This window comes from Dendrobates tinctorius, unplaced genomic scaffold (genome assembly GCF_039654945.1).
Source record: "Dendrobates tinctorius isolate UK_male_01 unplaced genomic scaffold, ASM3965494v1 ptg000093l, whole genome shotgun sequence".
In the NCBI taxonomy this organism is placed as follows: Eukaryota; Metazoa; Chordata; class Amphibia; order Anura; family Dendrobatidae; genus Dendrobates; species Dendrobates tinctorius.
In genome coordinates, this window is record NW_027361761.1 from 11,915,956 (window position 1) to 11,935,293 (window position 19,338).

General features: G+C 44.9%; 1 protein-coding gene across 3 annotated transcripts in view; it reads left to right on the forward strand.

Annotated features, from left to right (window-relative positions):
- The first annotated feature begins 9,946 nt into the window (after nucleotides 1–9,946).
- LOC141098549 (cytochrome P450 2K1-like) overlaps nucleotides 9,947–19,338 on the forward strand; it is a 71,953-nt gene continuing 62,561 nt past the window's right edge. Inside the window, exons 1-4 of one of the 3 annotated variants that reach the window (XR_012234283.1) lie at nucleotides 9,947–10,059; nucleotides 13,698–13,841; nucleotides 14,270–14,465; nucleotides 14,661–14,823. Coding sequence is in view for 2 of the 3 variants with exons in the window: in XM_073586431.1 (XP_073442532.1) it covers nucleotides 14,283–14,465; nucleotides 14,661–14,823 (346 nt within the window). In the remaining variant the exon portion in view is untranslated. The remainder of the gene's footprint in view (nucleotides 10,060–13,697; nucleotides 13,842–14,269; nucleotides 14,466–14,660; nucleotides 14,824–19,338) is intronic. The other 2 variants (XM_073586431.1, XM_073586432.1) reach the window with 2 other exon arrangements.

Here is a 19,338-nt window from a genome sequence, read left to right on the forward strand (position 1 = left end):
AACAGAGGGGAGCTCTGTCATGGACACTATGCTGATTTGATAAGAACTTTCTGTTGCTGTTTGATGGTTTATGCTGCATAATAAACCAATTGGACTGAGTTTAGGTTGAGAAACCGGTGCCAGACCTGATTTATCGGCTGTCTAGCGAGTATCCCCTACCTTAATAACAAGCGCTAACATATATAGAATTATAAATACCAAAGGTTCTTTGCCCACATACAGAAAATATAGTACAGTATAATTACCTAGGACATCTGGGGACCCACCACACCCGACGCACGTTTCGCTCGGAAATGCTTCGTCCAGGAGATAGTGTGACTACATCAATTTTTCTCTGCTGTCCACATCCAGGGAGATTAGTTATGGTGCCATGGGTTGTAAACATCCTATTTATATTGTGCACTGTGGACAAAGGTAAGTCAAGATCTCTGGAGATGGACTTATAACTTGAAATTGTTGAAATCTTTCTGTTCTCCATGTTTAGTGTGGCACACACAGACACACAATGCAAATATCAAGTTCTTCACTTATTATTTGGTTTGCAGTGTGATTTTCATATTGCCCAAACCTATTACTTGCTACAGGTGAGTTTGAACGAGCATCACGCGCTTGAAACAAAGTTGTGTATCTGTAATTTTGGAAAGGTGCCAACAATTTTGTCTGGCCCATTTTAGGGGTTTTGTGTGAAATGATGTCCAATTTGACTTTTTTTTCCCTTTCTTTGTGTGGTGCCAAAACAAACGAAATAAACATGTGTGTGACAAAACATGTCTAACTGCAATAATTTTCTGAGAGAAATATGTAATTTTCTGTAACAATTACAATTGTGCCAACACTTTCAGCCATGATTGTAGTTTATGATTACTTAAAGATGGGGAGGAACTTAATTGAGGGGATTGGAACTACAAAGCATATCTACATTAAATGTCCTTTAACCTAAATGGGTTTAAAGAGTGAATAGGAGAACTATTGATTCTGATATTATATTTACCTTGTGCCTTTTTTTAAAAAAAACTTCTTCCGTGGAGAAAGTAATAGGAGAACCAGGGAGGAGTTGCAGCCGTCCAACACACACAAACACAGCAATGTGCTGAAAACAAGCAGCCACTTTACCTGCAAAGAGATAGAACAACTAAGGAAAGTGATCAATTCTGATACACGGGATGAGATAGGAATTAATAGTGCGGGCCTATATGCCTAAATATGCAAATGTAGCAGAGATCTGTCTGTTATTATGTCTTTAAGGATGTTGTGTGCTCTTTTGTGAGCATTTGTACACAAATGCTTTACAGCAGACCAACTCAGATCTGCTAGATCTGAGGAATTCAGATTGTCCTTGACTGTCTATGGGCTTATTCACTCTTTAATATCCAGTGCCTTGCGAAAGTATTCGGTCCCCTGGAACTTTTCAGCCTTTTCACACACATTATGCTTCAAACATAAAGATACCAAATATAAATTTGTGTGTAAGCAAGTCTAATTTATCTGCCCTGTTGAGAGCAGAGCAGAGTACTGCAGTGCGTAGGCACCGGACCGCTCTGACCTGGTCCGGCGACTGCTCTCTGCAGTACTCTGCTTTGCCCTCCACAGGGCAGAGCAGTGTACCTGAGCTGGAGCCACGACGGGAAGCAAAGAAGAGGACATCACCGCTAGAAGATGGGAGGCGACGGACGGGACCTCAACACCCTCCGGACCCGAACCGGATCCGGTCCACCCCTTGGTGAGTATAAGTTGTTTTCTTCTCTTTCTGGTTACATCAGAGGCTTATCCACAGCATTACAGAATGCTGTAGATAAGTCCCTGATGGTGGTCCCAGCAGCTTATAGTCCAAAAATGGGGTGACAGACTCCCTTTAAATGGAAGAAGTATGGGACCACCAGAAGTCTTCCTAGACCTGGCCATCCAGCCAAACTGAGCAATGTGGGAGAAGAGCCTTGGTGAGAGAGGTAAAGAAGAACCTCAAGATCACTGTGGCTGAGCTCCACAGATGCAGTAGGGAGATGGGAGAAAGTTCCACAAAGTCAACTATCACTGCAGCCCTCCACCAGTCCGTCCTTTATGGCAAAGTGGCCCGACGAGAGCCTCTCCTCAGTGCCAGACATATGAAAGCCGATATAGAGTTTACTAAAAAACACATGAAGCACTCCTAGATAATGGGAAGTAAGATTACCAGGTCTGATGAGACGAAGATAGAACTTTTTTGTGATAATTCTAAGTGGTATGTGTGGAGAAAACCAGGCACTGCTCATCATCTGCCCAAAACAATCCCAACAGTGAAACATGGTGGTGGCATCATCACGCTCTGAGGGTGTTTTTCAGCTGCAGGGACAGGATGACTGGTTGCAATTGAAGTAAACATGAATGTGGCCAAGTACAGAGATGTCCTGGATGAAAATCTCTTCCAGAGTACTCTAGACCTCAGTCTTGGCTGAAGGTTTACCTGCCAACAAGACAATGACCCTAAGCACACAGCTAAAATAACAAAGGAGTTGGCTTCAGAACAACTCTGTGACCATTCTTGACTGGCCCAGCCACAGCCCTGACCTAAACCCAATTGGGCATCTCTGGAGAGACCTGAAAATGGCTGTCCACCAACGTTCACCATCCAACCTGACGGAACTGGAGAGGATCTGCACGGAAGAATGGCAGAGGATCCCCAAATCCAGGTGTGAAAAACTTGTTGCATCATTCCCAAGAAGACTCATGGCTGTACTAGCTCAAAAGGTGCTTCTACTCAGTACTCAGCAAAGGGTCTGAATACTTATGACCATGTGAAATATCAGTTTTTCTTTTTTAATAAATTTGCAAAAATTTCTACATTTCTGGGTTTTTTTTCAGTCAAGATGGGGTGCAGAGTGTACATTAATGAGAAAAAAATTACCTTTTTTGTATTTACCAAATGGCTGCAATGAAACAAAGAGTGAAAAATTTAAAGGGGTCTGAATACTTTCCGTACCCAGTGTATAAGACTGAAACACAAATATAATTCTGCAAAAAATCAGATTTTATTTTAAAATCATACAGCACTCAGATCTAACAGAGTCACCTTTATGTTGTTGCCCTATATGTATTCACAAATATTCTAAAGTAATAGTGTGCACAGAAGTTGTAGAGTCAAGTTTGTCAACTCTTCACTAATACATGTAAAAGGGAGTCTCTCACTCCCAAAACTCAGTCAGACACGCTATACCTGTAACCTGTACCTGCAGGTGTGTAGCCAACACACACATAATGGTATTGCCGTCTCCCATCATCAGCCTTGGTCTGCAGTGGAGATTTAAGTGGCCAGTGGCATAACTAGAATCCTATGGGCCAGTCAAAATTTATAAATGGGCCCTCATCAGCCTGTTTATCAGATGAATGGGCCACTGTAATTATGTCTTCCATCCTGGCCCTATTCTCTAATAATGTCCCCCATTCTGCCTTTATCCTATAGCAATCTTCCGTCCTGGCCCTATCCTATAACAATGTCCCCCATTTTGTAATAACGTTTCCGGTCCTGGGTCCCTTCATATAATTGTGTCCCCCTTCCTGGGTGTCTTCATGCAATAATATCCCCCCATCCGGGTCCTCAGCTTGTATTAATATCCCCAATCCTGTAATAACATCCCCAATAATTGCGCCCCTTCTTTCATAATGTTCCCTTTCCTGGCTCCTTCTTGTAATAGAGTCCACAATTCTAGGTCCCTATGCTGTAATATTCTCTCATATACCTTCATGTTTACTGTCCTGTCCTATAAAGTTCCTGTAATACAAGCCACCATCTTGTGCCTTTCCTGTAATAATGTCCCCTGTCCTGTATCACTCTCTGTAATAATGTATTCCAATACGTAATAATGATCCACACTATTGTCCTCATTCTGTAAAAATGTACTGTCTCCTGGTCCTCATCCTGTAATAAAGTGTTAGGGTACCATTACACCTAGCGATGCACCAGCGATATGACGCGGTCAGGATCGCTGGTGCATTGCTAGGTGGTCGCTAGTGAGCTGCCACACAGGCAGATCTCACTAGCGACATCGCTGGGGATCGCTACTTGCCTGTCAGACGCGGCGATCCTGCGTCCTCCCGCTCGGCTCCACGCGTCGCTCATCGGCGCCACAGGAAGTGGCCGACGAGGAATGGTCCAGGAGCTTCTCGTGCAATCAGCAATAACCAGCAGGGGAGCCGGTCGGAGGTAAGTATCAATTGCAGCGATATCGCTAGCAATATCGCTGCAACGTCACAAAATCGGTGACTTTACGGGGATATTGCTAGCGATATCGCAGTGTTTAACGGGGGCTTTAGGTGTCGGATTCCTGCAGGTGCACAGCAGGAATCCAGAGCCATACATCCAGCGGTCTCCCATTCCTTTCCGACCGCTCAGGGACCTGCACAGCAATCTCAGCGATCCAGGAACCCTGCTCAGACCAGCTCTCTGTGTCTGGATGTTGCTGCCACCTCTGGACCAGTAATGGTAGCGCAACCTGCTTTGCAGGAAACCACTCCAGAGGCTAAGTCCTCTCGCCGTGGTACTGGGCATGCCCACGAGACGATCTCCCAGTGGAGATCGGGGGTCACGTGCTCAGGTCCTTGTCCTGATCTGATTGGCCCAACTCAGAGGTCTGGAAGATCCCGGAAGCGCATGGCTATAAAAGGCCCGCTCGGCCATACGCTAGTATATGCTATACTTGCTAGATGTGTGAATGGTGACGGATGTATGATTCTGGTGGCTGACTCATTTGAAACCCCATCCCTCTGATATTACGTACAGTATGTGGATAGGGAACTAGAGTTATAGTCAGCGCCAGTCAATGGCAAGCCATACGCCACAGTGCATAACGCACCGCTACACTAGCGTCCGATAGTGTGATGCCTCATGGCACTGTCGTACAGCGGCAGTAGTTACCGCCGCGCTGCAGTTAGCAGCACTTACTGGCGTCCGCGGTAGCGACGCCGCACGCACGGTATGTCAAAATGGACACCGACCTCTGTCTTGGGCCGTGTCCTGTGCACGCCAGCTGAGACATGTGAAGCTAACAGGCTCGGCGTTTATGCTTTAGGGCCTCTGTGAGTTTAACAAAGTCCGCTATGTGCACCCCGGGTGACGTTTAACCCGAGTATACCGCCATATAGCTAGTCTGCCATTACTCAGCAGCGGTTGTTACACCTATTGCACGGTGGACCCCGGGCGGCAAACGCACTCCCTATTATTTATATTTAGAGCGTTCCGCCGTCCCTAACATAAAGTCCCAGATCCTGGTTGTTTACTGTAATAATATCCCCTGCCCTAGGTCCTATCCTGAATAATGTCCCCTATCCTATATCATTTCTTTGAGAAAGTCCTTCATCCTGGATCACTTACTGTAACAGCGGCCCATGTTCTAGGTTCCTTCCTGTAATAATATTCCCCTTCCTTGGTTCCATCTTGTAATAAAATGTCCTATCCTATAATAATGGCCCCATCCAGTAGTAAAGGCCCCTATTGTGTGCCTTTCCTCTAATAATATCCAGTCATTCTGGGTCCCATCCTGCAATAATGTCCACCATTCTGTAATAAATTTCCTCATCCAGGCCCTCATTGTGTAAAAATGTCCCCTGTTCTGACCCCTATCCTTTAATATTGTCCTATGTTCTGAATTTAGTCCTCTAATATTATTTCCCATTCTGTGCCCTTCTTGTAATAATATTCCCTGTCTGGGCCTCTTCCCATAATAATGGTTCCGTCTTGATCCCCATCCAGTAATAATATCACCATATCGGACCCCATGCTGTAATAATGGCCTACATATTGAAAAAATGTTCCCCATCCTGTAATTATTTCCCCCATCCTGTCCATTATTCCTGGCCCCAAACAATAATAATATCCCCCATCCTGTAATAATATCCCCTGTCCTTGGCCCAAACATGTAATAATGTTTACCGTCCTGGACCCCGCCCTGTAATAGCATCTCCTGTCCTGTAACAAGGTCCCCTATCCTGGGCTTCTTCTTGTAACAATAGCTTCTATTCTGGGCCCCTTTCTGTCGTAATATCCTCTTTCTTAAGCCCCATTCTGTAATTATGTCTCAAATATAGGACCTAATACTGTAATATTTGTCCTTGTCATGGGTCCCATCCAATAAAAATGTCCCCCATCCTGTAATTATGTGTCCATCCTGTAATAATGTTCACTGTCCAGGATGACACTTCCTGTCATATTATCCCTTGTGCTTGGCCCCCTCTAGTAATGTCTACCGTCCTGAGTCACAATTTGTAAAAATGCCCCCATCATGTATTTATGTCTACATCCTAGGTCCAATCATGAGTAATGTTCCCTGTCCTTGTCCCCATCCTGTAATAATATCCCCTTCTTGGTCTTCGTCCTGTAAAAATGTCCTTCATCCTGTATTTATTTCTCCCATGCTGGGTCCCATCCTGTAATAATGTCCCCATCTTGCCCTCTTCTTACAATGATGTCCCCCATCCTGGGCTTAAACCTGTATTGTCCCCTGTCCTGTCCTACCCTGTAAAAATGTCTTCCATCCTGTCATTATGTTCCCTGTCCTGGGCCCCATCCTGTAATAATATCTCGTCTTGAGCCCTTTCCTGTAAAAATGTCCTCCATTCTGTAATAACTTCCCTCCTCCTGGGCCCCATCCTGTAATAATGTCCCCAGTGTGTAACAACTCTCCTTCATCCATGACTTCTTCCTTTCTAATTCTCTTAACCTCCTGGCTCTTACAGAAACCTGGATCCAGCAGTCAGACACTACCACTGCTCTTTCATATGGTGGACTACACTTCTCTCATACCCCAAGATCAAACAACAGAGCAGGTGGAGGCGTTGGTCTGCTCCTATCACCAAAATGTACCTTTCAGGTTATCCCTCAACTACTCTCACTTGTCTTCCCTTCTTTTGAGGTCCATGCCGTCAGACTCTACACCCCCTTCTCCATGCGAGTGGCGGTAGTATTACATCCTCCCGGCCCCTCCAATCAGTTCCTGGATCATTTTGCCACTTGGCTTCTACATTTTCTCTCCTGCGACATCCCTATCCTCATCATGGGCGATTTCAACATCCCCATTGCTCTTCCCCTCTCCCCATCTGCTACTCATCTGTTATCTCTAACCTCCTCATTTGGCCTTTCGCAGCTTAGTTTCGAGGTCCATTCCATGACCTCTTCCTCAGGTCGGAAGAGGTCATGGAATGGACCTCGAAACGCGTTGTCTTTGTATGTGCCATGAAATAAAGCATTGATATTGGAACCTACTCCTAGAATCCACTAGATTTCCTCCATTTGAGGGTTGAAGTATAGCAGCGTGGAAACCAGGTGTATTTTTTTTTCCCTTTTGGGATCTCCTCTTTGAGTAAGCTTCAGTTATAAGAATTGATGTTTTTGGCATTGAAATGGGCACTGTAGGTGTGTTTACTGTCTTCCACTACCAGCCGACATTGCTTCCCCATTGACTTGCATTGGGTTTCATGTTTCAGTCGGCCTCCGACTTTTCCCTATAGTTGGCCGATTTCGTTCCACCCGACCTTTGCGAAAGTTGGGTTTCATGAAACCCGACTCGACCCGAAAAAAAGGCAAAGTCGCTCATCTCTACTCAGGAAGAAAACCAAATCACCGGCAAGAGCTGAGGGAAGGTTGCTCACTTAAATCACTCCATTCTGTAACACCTGACCTCCAATCATCCTGCTTAGGTGATTGACTTCTGTCAGTCCGACCAGCTCCATTACCAGCAGCAACCACCAGAGGGAGCCCAAACTCAGAAGCTAGGTCAAAAGTGTTCACAACAATATCCCCTGTCCTGGGCGCCATCCTGCAATAATATCTTGCCTTGGGCCTTGTCCTGTAATAATAGCCCCTATCCTGTAAAATTTCCCTCTATTCAGTAATTGTTTCCCTCCTCCTGGGCCCCATTCTGTAATAATGTCCCCATCCTGCCCTCTTCTTGCATTGATGTCCATTGTCCTGGGCCCCAACCTATTATAATATTCCTCATCCTGGACCCATCCCGTAAGAATGTTTCCTGTTCTAGCTCCCAACCTGTAATATTGTCCCACTTCCTGAATCCCAACCTGTAATGATGTCTACGGTCCTGGGCCACCCCCTGTAGTAATGTCCCCTGTCCTGAGTCCCATCCTGTAAATTTACAACATCCTGACTCCTTCCTATAATAATATCCCCAATCCTGGACTCCAGCCTATAATAAAGTCCCTGGTCCTGGCCCCTTCCTATAAGAATGTTTTCTATCCCGTAATTTTCACCAATCCTTGCACCTGCAGAGAGGAGTATCTAAATCATTCTCCATAGCCAATGCAGGGGGGTAGACTGGCCATGACAGTGACATCATGCACATCCCATGACGGACACACCATCATTAGTTAACAGCCCCTGATTGGTTTTTGCCTCACGGCGCAGGGAGCTGGCGGCTCTGTGCAACGCAATACATTTTATGAAACTGGGATCAATGGTCCCGATGACTGCACAAGCCATGTCGTGGTTGCCTTCTTTCAGATAGCAATTGTTACAGCAATCTAAGTGATGGATGCAAACCATACCCAGCGAACCAGCATTGTCACTATGTGAGCTCGGCTGCAGTGTCTGTGCGGAGGTGCAAAGCCGCTGATTGAGTTCAGGCAGCACTCACTTGAGTTTTGCCATTCAAGATATCAGAAAGTGATTAGTATGTAAGTCGAATGGCCCTAAGGGTGTGTGCAAATGCTGCGGATTCTGCTGCAGAATTTTCTGCGCGGATTTGTCTAAATCCGCAGGTAAATCCGCAGGTCAAAAGACCTGCGGTTTATCTGCGGATTTATTGCTGATTAGCCTGCGGTTTTCTCCTGCGGTTTGACACCTGCCATGGAGCAGGTGCCAAACCGCAGCGGAATCCGCACAAAGAATTGACATGCTGCGGATTTGAAACTGCACCGTGGGCACTGCGGATTTCATTTCCCATAGACTAAAAGGGTACTGTACATCGCAGCAAGGAACAATTCCGCTGCGGATCCGCAGCAGTATCTGCAACATGTGCACACACCCTCAAAGTAATACTAATAAAAGATTCTTCAATCCAGCAAAGCAAATTAAAAGCAACAATTTTTTATTGTGACTCCATTAACATAGTAGAAAAGGAAGAGAAAATTATATGATGTGTTTTGAGTCCAACTGACTCTTAATTGTAGATAAAATTAAAAAAAATGACAAAACTACTGGTCTAAAACCACATAAAGCCATTAATTAGATGATATCATATATTCAGCACCTGTAAAGCAAAATGATAACCCTAGAATGGGATGTTGTGGACCTGCATGTGTCCCATAGACAACCATGTGACGAAAATAAAAGAATTAAATTATAATGAGATTACAGTCGAGTTAAATGTAATTCACCTGACCCTGGCCATATACTCACCCTCCGACGTCTTCATGGTTTTTCAGCACCACTCGAGTCTGAAAGTCAGAAGCTACGACATAAACTCTCGTCGCAAGCTCTCAGTTCAGACTTAGGCTGCTTTCACACATCCGGCTTTTTGAATCCGGCACGATGCGGCGAAAAGTGTGAAAACTAGATCCGGAATTGGATCCGGGTTTGGCACATAGAATGTAATGATCGCCGCATCGTGTCGGAAGGACATGTGGCGCCTCCGTTTTAAGCCGGAAACGGCAAACCTGCGCCGTCCGGCGTCAGCAAAAAACGTTGTCTGCAACGTTTTTTTGCAGCGCCGGAATGGCTTTTTCTACAGCGCATGCACGGACACTGTGAGGTTTAACCCATAAGTGCCCGGCGCGCACGCATATCTTTCTCTCTCCCCCCGCATACCACCGCCTCTCTCGTCCCCGGTGTGGCTCCTGTAAATGCTTTCCAAGCCGGATCAGGCGCCGCATCTGCATCCGGTGTCACCGCTGCAGGCCTGATCCGGCGATCCGGCGGTCCGGCTTTCCACCGCACGCCGCCGGAACAAAACCACTGGATGTGTGAAAGCAGCAGACTTTTATTGTAAAGAACCTCTGCGCCACTCCTTGAAACACTGGAGCTGCCAGCAGGTCGCTTTTTGCCGGAGTGACACTAGAAAAAAGTGAAGGCGGCGGCAGGTAAGTAAAAGACAGGGAGCAGGGGAAATACATTTAAAGCACCATTCAAGCGATGCAATAAAAGATAACCGGGAGTGGTGCTTTAATGGCATTATTTATTTTTGATTGCACATGGGAAACCACTAATGTATATGATTTAAGAATTAAATTATGAATTATAAAAGGTTGAATGGAGCGAGCTGTATATTTTCGGTGGTTAATTATTGCTATTGCGGAGAAAATGTGATGTGTCAGCATACACTGACATCTGTTGTGAATACATCACATCAATATAAGGGCTCAGTCACACGTCCGATTTTAACACATCCATGTTTTTCACTGATAGCGTTCATACCTGTGAGAGTCTATGAGGCCATTGATAGGTCTGTGATATTTTGCAGACTGTGAGGTCTGCAGAAATTTGCGGAGACGTCTGATTTTAATCCGAGGGGGAGAACAAAATAGGCAATGGGTTCATGAAAAAATTGGAACACACACACACAGATGACATAAGAGTGTGGTCTGGTTTTCATAGACTGGTAGAATTGAATAGGTGGCAAAGCTTTTTTTTTTTTTTTTTTTAAATTTCTGCACCTGGACTTAAAGTCTCCCTTCAACCTTAATAACTATGTTACCTATGAGCAAAACTAATGACACTCGGACCTCACTTTGATCAAAATAATTGGTTCGTTTTTCTCATAAGGGCAGAGACACACTGGCGAATTTTTCGTCCGAGAATCGCATCGTAAAACTTGCCCTGGCCGGCACCTCTCCTGACCTGAGCTTGACAGAAGCATGGTAATCCATCACGCTTGTCATGCTCAGGTCAGGAGAGGTGCCGGCCAGTCCGTGCTATGCGATGAGATTATCGCATGAGAAATTCGGCAGTGGGACGCCAGCCTTAGTGAAAAAATTGGATGTGCGAATGAGCCCTTAGCCTGATGTGCACTAATATTGTTAATTACAGTCATTGCAGAAAAAATATATTGCATCAGTGTAAACTGGCATCAGCCATCACTGGTGAATACTTCCTTTCAGGCTACGGTCACGCAAGCTAGGATTCTCTCTTCCAAGAGAATCAGATTGATTACGGTCATGACACTCGGCTCATACCGTGATTAGAGTTTGAGCGGAGTGTCAGTTTATTTTGATCTGATTTTCTTGCCTGACAGATTCATATCACAGGTGTGGAGAAGATGGAGAACTTAATTTCTCCATTGTCTGTGTCTGCAGGAATCGGACTTCACTTTGATGAGATCCTAGTGCACTGTTAGGCCATGTGCACACGCTGCGGTTTTTGCTGCGGTTCTGCTGCGGTTTTGGCCGCAGCAGTTTTGCGGAGAGTGTACAGTAGCATGTTATCCTATGGGATTTACATTCTGCTGTGCACATGCTGCGGATTTTTAACTGCGGAAAAGCTGCGGTTTTGAATCCACAGAAAGAAATGGCATGTCACTTCTTTTCTGCGGATTCTGCTGCGGTTTACCATCACCTCAATTGTAGAGATGATAAACCGCAGGGAAACCCGCAGGCCAATCCGCAGGTAAAGCCGCAGGTCATTTTACCTGCGGTTCCGTAGATAAAAAAATCCGCAGACCAATCCGCAGCGTGTGCAGATAGCCTAAGGGTAAGTGCCCATGTTGCAAATTTGGCACATGCTGCGGAAAATTCTGCGCAGATTTGCCCCGGTTTATTTTTCGCAGTAGGTCAGTTCTTTGTGTGGAATCTGCAGCGTTTTTACACCTCTTCCATTGTAGGAATCTGCAGGTGTAAAAACGCAGGGGAAATCCGCACAAAATCTGAAGGGAATTTGCACTAAACTCATTTTAACTGCGGATTCAGCCAAAAACGCAACGTGTGCACATACCCTCAGATAGCCCCAAAACAAGCGGACATGGCAGGACAAAGGCCAGGGTCACACTTGCGAGTGCAATGCAAGAAACTCGCGCATCAATACCCGGCACTGCCGCCGGCACTCAGGACCGGAGTGTGCAGCTTCATGTCTTTCTATGCAGCTGAACACTCCAGTCCAAACCGTTGGCGGCAGTGCTGGGTATTGGTGCGAGTTTTTCGCATTGTACTCGCAAGTGTGACCCCCGCCAAACACGTGAAATCCTTGTATGTTTTATGGCTGCCTAAGGCTGGAGTCACACTAACGAATAAATCGGATGAATGCATTCATCAAAAATCGCATTGCATTCGTCCCGATGTTATTCTATGGGGCAGCTCCCATCATCCAATTTTTTTTCGGAACGTTTCCTCGGACCGAGACAACGATTGTCACTGATTTTCGGATCGGACTCGCCAATGCAAGTCTATGGGTGCGATTAAAAATCGGATTACAAACGGACCACAAATGTGACTTGCGATAAAATCGCAAGACTTCTCCAGGTCAACAGGAAAGAGCATCAGGCATTGGCATTGGATGTCAATTTGATGCTTAGATGCAAATAAAATCGCATCATCGCCGGAAATTCGGATGACAGATGGATCCCTGGACAAGAAACCTTTGTGCAATTTCGTACCGTAAAAATCGTACCGATTTTTTAATCATTGTGTGTGACTTCAGCCTAACAGTCGCGAAACATGCGGTCACTCGAGCACCTGCAAAACTAGGTGCATAACAGAGCACCCTAGGAAAACTCAAGTACCGAGCACTTGCGCTCATCATCACTACTCATTAATCACTTTGCCCACCACGCTACCAATGAGCTACTCAATAAAAAACAAATAACGCCATTAAAGTAATGCTGTCAGGTGTATTATAATTAGTGACTCAACTGTAATCCCATTAAAAATTATTTTTATTTACAATACATTTTCTTTTTTTTGTCACATAGTTGCCTATGGGACACATGCATGTCCATGCCATTCTATTCTAGGGTTAACACTTTGCTTTTCAGGTGCTGTCAATATGTGAAGTCATCTAATTACTGGGAATTCTGTGCTTTTATGCCAGTAGTTTTGTCATTTTTTAGGCTGGTTTCACATTAGCGCTTTTGTGCGCAGCGCATCGTGCACCTATGTTTAACATGAAGTGCGCATGGTCTTGCGCACACTTACGTTTTCGTGCGCATGCGGTTTTTTGTCTTTCGCGCCAGGCGCGCCAGACGCAGCATGTTGCATTTTTTGGTGCGCCCTGTCTCGGCAAAAAAACGCATGCGCACGCTTGCACACGGAATGCGCAAAAAAACCACATTGAAGTCTATGGGAACGCATGCGTGCGCATGGTCTTGCGCACACTTCCTTTTTTTGCGCAAGCGTTTTTGAGTTAAACAAGTCTAGAATGTTCTCTAGACAATGGAAAAAATGTCACACCTAAAAACGCATGTGCATAAAAAACGCAAATGCATGCAAAAACGCATGTAAAACTCAAGCAACGCTGCGTTTTTTTGACGCATCAGCGTGCGCATGACGTTAAAAAAAACGCGTGTTTGTTTTGCGTTTTTCTTTGCGTTTTTTATGCGCCCGATGTGCTGCGCAAAAAAACGCTAATGTGAAACTAGCCTTAAGTTTATCTATGATTCAGAGTCAGTTATACTTGAAACGCATCACATTTTTCTCTGCCTGTGTTACTATTTTACTGGAGTCACAATAAAGATTTGTTGCTTTTAATTCACTTTGTTGGATTGAACCTTTTCTCATCATTTTGCCCACAGCTGCTGGATATCTCACCAGCTTTATCTGTGCACAGAGGGGATTACACAGGAACCAGCCTGAACAACGCACATATATTGGATGGGGGGTGTGAGCTGCGCCAGCAAAACCTTCATCTACCTCTACTACTAGAACCCATACTACAGGTACCATTTTTATAGGGGTAAAGTCCCTTACTAACTTGTACAAGTGGTTTATTTAGCGTTTTTGAGGTGACCGATTTTGCTTTTCAGATCAAATAATGGTGTGTTCATACAGTGCATTTTTTTTCTGCATGAAAAATGTAAACTATGGTTTAAAAAAAACTCCTGTAAAAGTTGTTTTTTTTTTTTTTTTGTGCTACGCTGTTTTGATATGAACGCATTAAAAACACTGAAAAAATTGCAACCTTTTATTTTATAAAAAGTGCAAGGAAAAAAAATCACTTTGAGAGGGACATCTCATAAATGTCAACTGTTTCGCCATTAGGAAAAAAACAAAAAAAAAATGCGGAGTGTGAACACTTGTGTGAGGGTTCTTTTTTCTTAACACAATAAATTAAAGACGTTCTGAAAGTTGCTGCTTTCTATTTCAGGACTGGCGCAATCATGTTCTCCGTTGACCCATTCACCGTTCTCCTTGGGATTTTATTTGGCCTATTTTTCATTAAGATTTTCAAAAAGTCGAAAGGCAAAAGTTACAAAAACTTCCCACCTGGACCCAAACCCTTGCCGATCATTGGTAACCTGCACATCTTAAACCTGAAGAGGCCGTACAAGACTTTCCTAGAGGTATCATTGCACTGATATGAATATGTACAAGTTTATTATGCAAAAATTGTGTGAACTATAGATTAGACATCATAAAAAATGGACCTGAAATATTTTTTTCTGAATTTTGTTTGCAAGTTTATTTTCTAGTGCACAAAAATATTGTCTCCTTACTCCACTCTAGTTCTTGTTAATCTAGTCCTATCTTATTCACAGCTGTCCAAGAAGTATGGCCCAGTGTTCAGTGTACAGATAGGAAGCGAGAAGATGGTTTTGCTTTGTGGATATGAGACCGTGAAGGACGCTCTTGTCAACTACGCAGACGAATTCTCAGACCGTCCTTATATCCCCATATTCCAAGACCTGGCAAGGGGATGTGGTAACTTATTTTAGATTTCACTGCACAATTTAAGTTTATCAACCTACATGTCATACACTTAAATAGGCAGCTTACTATCATCCCCATAAATCTACTATAGTACATTAAAAGCGCTCTTAAAAGAAAAAAAAATAGAATAAATCTTGTACATATGCTCTACTCAGGCAAATGAATATCACAGATGAACGACGCCGTATCCGGAATCCCCCGGACATTTGTTTTGCCAAAATACTGACTTGTTTTTTTTTTTTTCTCTACGGTCTTTTTAAAAAGAGTCACATGTTTTAATGTAACAGAAATATTTAGGCAACCCAGATATCGGGGGCATAACTTGAAGCTTGGTGGGACCTATTGTAGAATCTCCAGCAGGACCCCAAACTAACACAGGATTTTAATAATATTTTCATATTTGGCAAAGTGACCTTTTGGGTTTCTTTAGTCTCCAGGGCCGAGCTGTGTTTCGAACCCCTTGGAGTATGTTCCCACGGTCAGTAATCGGCAGAGCTTGTGCTGCGTCCAAAGTGCTGCCGGCTATTGAACGCAGGTGACTTGGCGTGTATTCACTGAATCGTGATGAATCATCGCGTCCAATCACTGCAAAATATGGTAAATTGACCTGCTGCGGTCTGCAATTATGCACCGCACGTCCATCTCCGCAGGTAAGACACGGGCGTCTGTGGACGTGTAAGAAGGCCCATGCCACGGGTACCTGTTCTGGAACTATCAGGGCTGTCTCTTCTGTTGTCCGGGGGAAAGCTTAAGGGACCAGACCAATCCTTGCATTCGAAAGCAGGGGGTGTGGTAAAGGGGGTACAGCTTCAGCATGCCTGGAAACAGACAACGCAAAACAGGGACCAGTGAGTGCTCCAGCCCTGGAGCATCCGTATAGAGCAGGCTCGAGCGCTGCCTCTGGCAGAGACTGTGAGGAGAGACGTGCAGTGAGCTCATTGGTCACCACAAAACAAGGTGCCAAACAATCTGGGCCTGTGAGTACCGTGCACATGCCACCTAAGAGAGACCGGATGCGGGACCATCATTTGCACCTTGATTCCCCATGGTATATGGAGCACCCGCCAGGGCTGGGGAATACTCAGTACAGGGCCACTTCTTAAGGGGATGTGTCACGACAGCAGTGAATCGGTCCGTGGCCCTGGGCATCCAAGAAATGTGATGATGATAGGGTAAATAGAGTTTATAAGATATAGTTCGTGACGCCACCTGTAGTACTCGGTAAAGGATGGCCGACACTGCTTAAAGAGACCGCTGGGGCTGATGGTGATGCAGCAGAGTTCGTACAGCTCTCCACAGGTAGATAGGTCCCAGGGCAATTATATTGTTAAAGATGGTGATGATGGATGTAGTGCAGAGTGGAAGATGCAGAAAATAACTGAGGACACAGCATGGTGCAATCTTCACTCTTTTACTCATGGTTTGTGGTGTAGACCATGGCACTGATTACAGTTGGTATTGGAGATCCGCGCAGTCTGGAAGCAATTTGAGATCCACCTAGCCAGGGGGTTCAGAGTAGGCCTCCCTATTGTACAGTATTCTGAGGTTCTTGATGCTTAAAGCTATGCTCAGTCCTCTGCTCCTTCTTGTTCTTTAGTCCTTGTCTGTATGGCAGGCAGCTTGAGCCTCTTACAGGTGTCACTCCTTCGTGGAGGCTCTGGGGCTCTCATTTGCTGCTGTGCCTTCAGGTGTTGTGATGGGGTCAGGAAACCTGCAGTCACCTGTCCTCCGGATTTAGCTGCTGGGATTTCAGTACCCGCACAACCACGGACTCTGGTGTCCAGTCTCTAGCACTTGGCCCTGCTCAGCTACAGCTCTGCTCCCCAGGATCTTTCCTTGACTTCTCTTCTCTGTGTCTCCCTGAGACTGAATTACCCTTTCTCCAGACCAGAACTTATAAGGAAGCTCTCCTGAAATCAGATATTAGAGCTCTCCCTTCTGATCTGAAGTTAGGAAAAGTGTTGGATGCTGGTGTTACCTGGTAAGGGGAACCTCTTTGCTTCCAGACATGACATCACCGCCTGTGAGGGAGGCATTGCCACTGTGACAACCGGACTCCTGGGGTGCCACACATATCCATTGGGCCACGGTGAGTGCAGACAGTGTGGTGGCCTGCACCCTCCCAGCTACATCCGTATATGGACTAGGGGCAAAACAAGCACCACGCTGTTGTGGACATGATCTCCTGCTCCGTGATTCATCCCATCCTGGGGAACATCTGACAGGATAAGTGACCCAACAAGAACTGTGATGCCCTTTCTGCTGTTCTTTAACTCTGCATATTGTTTATACTTTGATCTGCTTACGCCACTGTTAACCATTTAACTCGCTGCGTGTATTCCCTGTCCAAGTAAAGTTATTAACTCTTGCTCTGCCTTCTGTCTGTCACTGCATCCCGCAACCTGCTCAGACGCGTAGTGGACATTGGATTTCCCATCCACTATGCTGTAACATCTGGATGCTGCGGATGTACGTCATGTCCAACTCACAGCGTTTACTGACGGTGTGTGAACTGAGTTACAAATGGGAACAGTATTGGCTTTCACTGCTACAAGGGGTATCACAGTCCGCCTCATACCAGATGCTTCAGACAACTGTTTACTCTCTCCTTACTGTCTCTACATTTGACCCAATTTCTTTTTCTTTAGATAACATCCCTCCTTTTAACCTTGCAAGTAGATTTTCATGAATACATTTACTATATTGAACTGGAAAATGTCCTTGGTTTGTGTATATGTATAATATATTTATGTGTGTGTTACTTTATAATTTGGTGCTATGTAGATAGCCTTTCATGCTCCCCAAAACACGACTTCAACATTTCGGCGATAAAATAATTTGAAGATCCATCCGGGTGTCATAGCTAGAGAGGAGACTAGTCCGCCCCAGCTCTCTCTTCCTGCCCCCTGAAAGAGCCAGATGGAGTAGCTCCAGACCAGTCTTGCTTCTGCTACTGTCACTGGATGGATCTTCCAACAATATTTTCTCTGGAACGTTTAGGAATAATCCAATACCACTGTCTAATGCACAACAATTTGGAAGTGTTTGTTTGTAAAGAAGATTTTTCTTCTGTTACAGTTAGCAAAATTTCAAAAAATAACCCAATACAACTTTTTTATTTCTTCTGTGACATGAGATTTTGTGGACTTATACAGCAGCACATTTGATGAAGAGGCATTTCATCGATTCAAGGTATGATCATGTTCCTTTTTAAGTTTTTCAGAAAAACAAATTGACAGCAAGCTTCAGGTAAAAATAATGAAAATATAAAAAGTATGAAGGTACTTATTTAGTGATGGGTGAAACCATGGATGTTGGGGTCCAGCGAGTTCAGCCTAACATTTAAAACAAAGTTTGTTTCAGGTACCAGAACAGTACCCGAACCCCATTCTGATGAATGGGGGGGGGGTCCAGATATCCATTGTTTTCCACGCTGTCATCTGCATGACAGTGCGGCAAACATTGCCTCTGATTGGCGGTAAGATTATTACCGGAAGTCAGATAGCTGTGATTCCCACGCTGATAGATTACCGTGTGAGCCAGCAGCTGTGACCAGCGATAAAAGTTTATCTCTGGTCACAGAGGCATCAGCAGAAGTGAGTACTAGAGTTGAGCGACTTTTGGTTTTTTAGGGTTGCGTTTCGTTTCGTGAAACCCGACTTTTCCAAAAGTCGGGTCGAGCAAGATCGTCCGATTATAGGGAAAAGTCGGGGTCGTCCCGAAACACGAAACCCAATGTAAGTCAATGGGGAATAAAAGTCGGCAGTGAGAGGAGGACAGGAAACACACCTACAGTGCCCATTTGAATGCCAAAAGCATCAATTCTTATTACTTAAGCTTGTCAACCTTAATTAACTTCATAATACAAGTTACGCACTGAAAAATGGGGGTTATTTGGCTAAAGTTGTGGGGGGGGGAGGGCTGGCTGCAGGTTTTCATGTGCCCTGGGCGAAAGAGCGCCCCTTTAACACATACCACAACTCATCATGCTCCGACACGGCAGATAAATAGCGGTATAGTACAATGAAAAATACCTCACTTTTTACATCTCATGACGAGGCCCATCTATTTCTCCATACAGAATCATTGGTCCCATATAATGTTTGAAACAGTATATGATGAGCTCCACATAATGCTACAGTATATGTTGGTCCCCATGGATGAAGCTCCACTGTCTTATGGGCCCAAATAATGCTCCAAACATAATGGGCCCCATTTCTAATGCTCTAGTGTATAATGGGCCCTGTAAATGCTGCTCCAGTGTCTGATGTCCACCTTTGGAATGTTCCAGTGTATGGTGGGCCCCATCTATCATTCTCCAGAGTATAGTGCTCCCCAAAAATTGCTGTCCCAACATTGAAAACAATCAAATAAGTCTCCTCGCTAGAGAATCCCTGTACTTGTCAGGACAGGTGCTGTAGCTTGCTTAACAGCTTGCCAGCCGTTCTCACGCCCAGTATGGATTGCACAAAGGTTAGAAAGGGTACCGTATCCCTGGATAACATG